The sequence below is a fragment of the Nanorana parkeri genome, unplaced genomic scaffold, assembly GCF_000935625.1.
Source record: "Nanorana parkeri isolate BGI_ZX_2015 unplaced genomic scaffold, ASM93562v1 scaffold156, whole genome shotgun sequence".
Taxonomy (NCBI): Eukaryota; Metazoa; Chordata; class Amphibia; order Anura; family Dicroglossidae; genus Nanorana; species Nanorana parkeri.
This window is the reverse complement of record NW_017306424.1, coordinates 1,963,290-1,967,018: the sequence shown is the minus strand read 5'-3', so window position 1 is coordinate 1,967,018 and position 3,729 is coordinate 1,963,290. Positions and strand designations below refer to the sequence as shown.

The following is a 3,729-nucleotide window of genomic DNA, read 5'->3' as shown; positions in this document are numbered from 1 at the left end:
GTGCATGGGGGGGTGTATTATTTTATATGTGGGGGGGGGTATTTTTTTATGTGTATTATTGTATATGTGCAGGGGTAGTATTTTTTTATGTGTATAGGGGGCCCTATAAGGCTTCATTCCCACCTGTAAGTTTAGGTGCAATTAGGGATTCCTGCGTCAGGAACTTGAAGCAGGAATGCCTAATCTGATGTTTACAAGCCGCAGCTGTCACTAATTCAAGTTAATTATCAGGTGACAGCTGCTGCTGTATGTGACATGATTACATTTGGTTAGGAATCAATCACTCTCCCTGGACGCATCGATTGTGAGTCCAGGGATAGTGTTTTCCCACCACACGTAATCATATCACATACCATGCGGTCTGCAGGCGCTTACATGCAGCTGCTGTCACCCGATCACTAACTTGAATGGGTGACAGCTGCTGCTTGTAAACGCCAGATTAGGGATTCTTGCTGCAGGAAAACGCAAGTTCCTGACGCAGGAATCCCTAATTACACCTAAACTTACAGGTGTGAATAGGGCCTTATTGTGTGTGTATTGGTGTCCATAGTTCCATACCGGATATAGTTAACTTTAATTTTGAAGTATGATATTTGGCAAGCGGCCACCATGGGAGAAATACATTTGTCTAGTGGCCCCCGATTGAATTAAGTTTGAGACCCCTGCTATATACAATATATACAATATTATTTTTCACCAACAGTTTAATTTCAGGGTGTTCTTTTCTTCTTGGACCAAGCAATACTTTGACTGGGAAGAAGAGAACAACCCATATGCCTTGCCTGAAAATTAAACAATTAGTGCAAACAAAAAAAGTATTATGGACAGAACTCAACTGTGTTAGTGAAAATGCACTAATATGGTTACAATTTAAGTAAACATCACTGAAGCTGAAAAGGTACTTGAGCTATTTTTACTGTGACAGTAACACCAATGCTGGGACTTGTTTTACTCTATTCACACAGAACAAATGTTCACAGAAATGTGCAGGGCAAATGGCTCTTCAAATTGTTTATAAATAGACCACCAAGTCAATAAGTGTTCTTTATATTATGCAAACATACTGTACATATAATATATTATAGACTTCAAGAACACCATAAATACATTTTGAAACAATAAATAAAACATCGTAACTGACATCTTCATGGAAAGATAATCATGCATAGCTCAAAACTGTAACTTTGTAGTAAAAGTTGGAACAATAAATCCTTCCTTTTTACTATAAAAAATGACCAAAGCTTGAATGCAGTGCATGAAAACACAAGAACTCACATTCACGAACAAAGAGATTATAGCCAGGCCATTGGGGTTGCGGGATGCCTCGCTGACATTACTGTACAAATCCTGGTTATAATGAATCAGCTGTACCTGTAATAAGAGAGTGGTATCACACAAGGTCAGTAGCTAAAGAGAAGACAGAAAGTCAGAGGTCATAGTTACAAAGAGACAAGATGGATAAATAGGAATGAGAGAGATCAGGCATGGACAAGCACAAATTAATAGGTATATGGAAAGAAGAAAGGAAAGGAAAGAAGAACAGTAAAATTTGAACCAGCATGAGAAATATAAGACTTTAGAAGAACAATGTACACTTTTCAGAATTATACTGGTTATAATATATTATACATGCTTTCAGTAAAATATAATAGAGATAGATTTCTATATATTGTTTTCAGATCTTTGCATAAAACAATATATAGTCCAAAATAGCAGGGAAAAAACCCCCAGTGTACAGCACTCATTGACTTTACATAAAGGTTACATTTCTATTCATTAGTACATGAGATTCACGCAAACTAGTGATAACTGACTGTGCATTTACCATGCCATTATTGCCTTTGTACAGAATATATTGAGAATCCAGCGTGGACCAGAGCACACCACTGCTTTGCATAATAAACCAAAGTAAAGCATGTCTCATATGCGAAATGAGGGGGACACAGCAAGGCCCAGGGGAGATCTCCTTTCTGAATAGATTTTAAAAGCCTGAGAATAATCAAAGTAGCTGGAGTCTACCAAGTAATTTATTGTAGAATGGACCTTCCTTTTTAAAAAGCCCTTAGGCCTCATTTACACAGATGGTTGACTTTTCCACCCTCTGAAATGCGATCTGCAGTGGTTCGCTTTTTATAGTGCAGTTGACAGACTGTTCACATGCATTCAGGAGGCAATACTGCTACCTCCTGAAAAGCCATTCATTTTTTATTTTTTCCCAAATGGGATTTTACAGTGCAATTCTGCACTGCAACCACATGCCAAGTGGTGGGCAGGTAGTTGTGGTGCGGTCCCATTGACTACATTGTTTGCATTTGACAAGTGGCACTGAAAAAAGAGGCAGTTGATCCATGTGTTCACTGCCCCTGACTATAATAGTGGCCACTTAGCCTTGTGCACATGCCACAGCAAAAGTTATACAGCATGTCACTTTGGCAGGCAGTGCCAGTTGCTAAACTGGCTACTTTGATTGCCAAACGCAACCTTTGTAGCCAATGGGACTTTGCCACAACCACATGTCAACAGCTTGGAATGCAGATACAGCATGGTATTGTAATGCATAATCCCCCTTGGGATCCAAAAAATAAACCGACAAAAAATATCAGGCATTTAGGATGCGTCAGTATTGTCAACAACCTTCTGAACAGTGATCCATCACGGATTGCTTTTTACAGGGCAGTAAAGTCGGATGCATGTGTGACTGAATGTCCCTTACTTTTTTTTGTAAGACTTAGTTCAGTGGGAGAGTAGACCTCATCTTGCAACCAGCTCTATTAAATGTCCCCCAACTATGTGATAACCAGTTTTATGGCTACATGTTCTTTTGGTTTGTGCTGAGATGATAACATGATCTTTTGATTTGTGCTGAAATGTAAATTTCATTTATGCTTATCTTAATAAAGCATGATTACTAAGGATTTTTAAGCCCAAAATTAGCTTCAACACACACAGTAAAAAAAAAACCTTCTTCTACAGGGAACTTCTTAAAGTTTAAAAATGTAATTTTATAATCCTGATAAGCCTAAAGACGTAGAAACATTCCCCAGACTTGCTCTCATTTTCTGTGTGGTTACAGGGATAGGAAGTGATGGGAAAATCAGAAGAAACAGACAACAAGCAGAGTGGGGAAGGGTTAGAACTAGGCATGTGCCAAAGGGTGGGGAAGGGTTAGAACTAGGGATACTTGCCGATACCAAATACCAATACCGAAAGTTCCATTAAGGAAGCCGGGTGGCGTGTAATGACAAGGTGATGAGGAAGCATGGAGCCGCCTTTCTGGCCAATCAGGAATCCGGGGGGCAGGTAATGACTCACTACCCAACTTCTTGATTGACCAGCTTCCTGACCAATCAGGAAGCTGGGGCGGCGAGTCATTACCCGCCCCCCCGGCTTCCTGATTGGCTGTGAAGCCGGCTCCAACTCCCTTGACACCAGGTGACGAGGAAGCTTGAAGCCAGTTTCTGGACAATCAGGAAAATGGGGAGAGGGTAGTGACTCGTCGCCCGGCTTCCTGATACCGGAAGTTCCGATATCGGGAATAGAATCGGCACCAATACCGATAATAGATAATAGTATCGGTACATCCCTAGTTAGAACCAATGATGAGCCTGGGCTTGACAGAACCCGACACTGTGACCGACACCCCCCCACCCGGCCCAATCAGTTACAGCAGGTGCAACTCCTGTCCTACAGATATATGTCACAAATGGGTGGGGAATGCCCTCGCCACAA

At 40.9% G+C, this 3,729-nt stretch overlaps 1 protein-coding gene across 1 annotated transcript in view; it reads right to left on the bottom strand.

Moving 5' to 3' along the window:
• The window catches only part of LOC108785342 (carbonic anhydrase-related protein 10-like), a 341,295-nt gene that overhangs the window by 65,612 nt on the left and 271,954 nt on the right, over positions 1-3,729 (bottom strand). Inside the window, exon 5 of the mRNA XM_018554392.1 lies at positions 1,276-1,371. Coding sequence (XP_018409894.1) covers positions 1,276-1,371 — 96 coding nt within the window. The remainder of the gene's footprint in view (positions 1-1,275; positions 1,372-3,729) is intronic.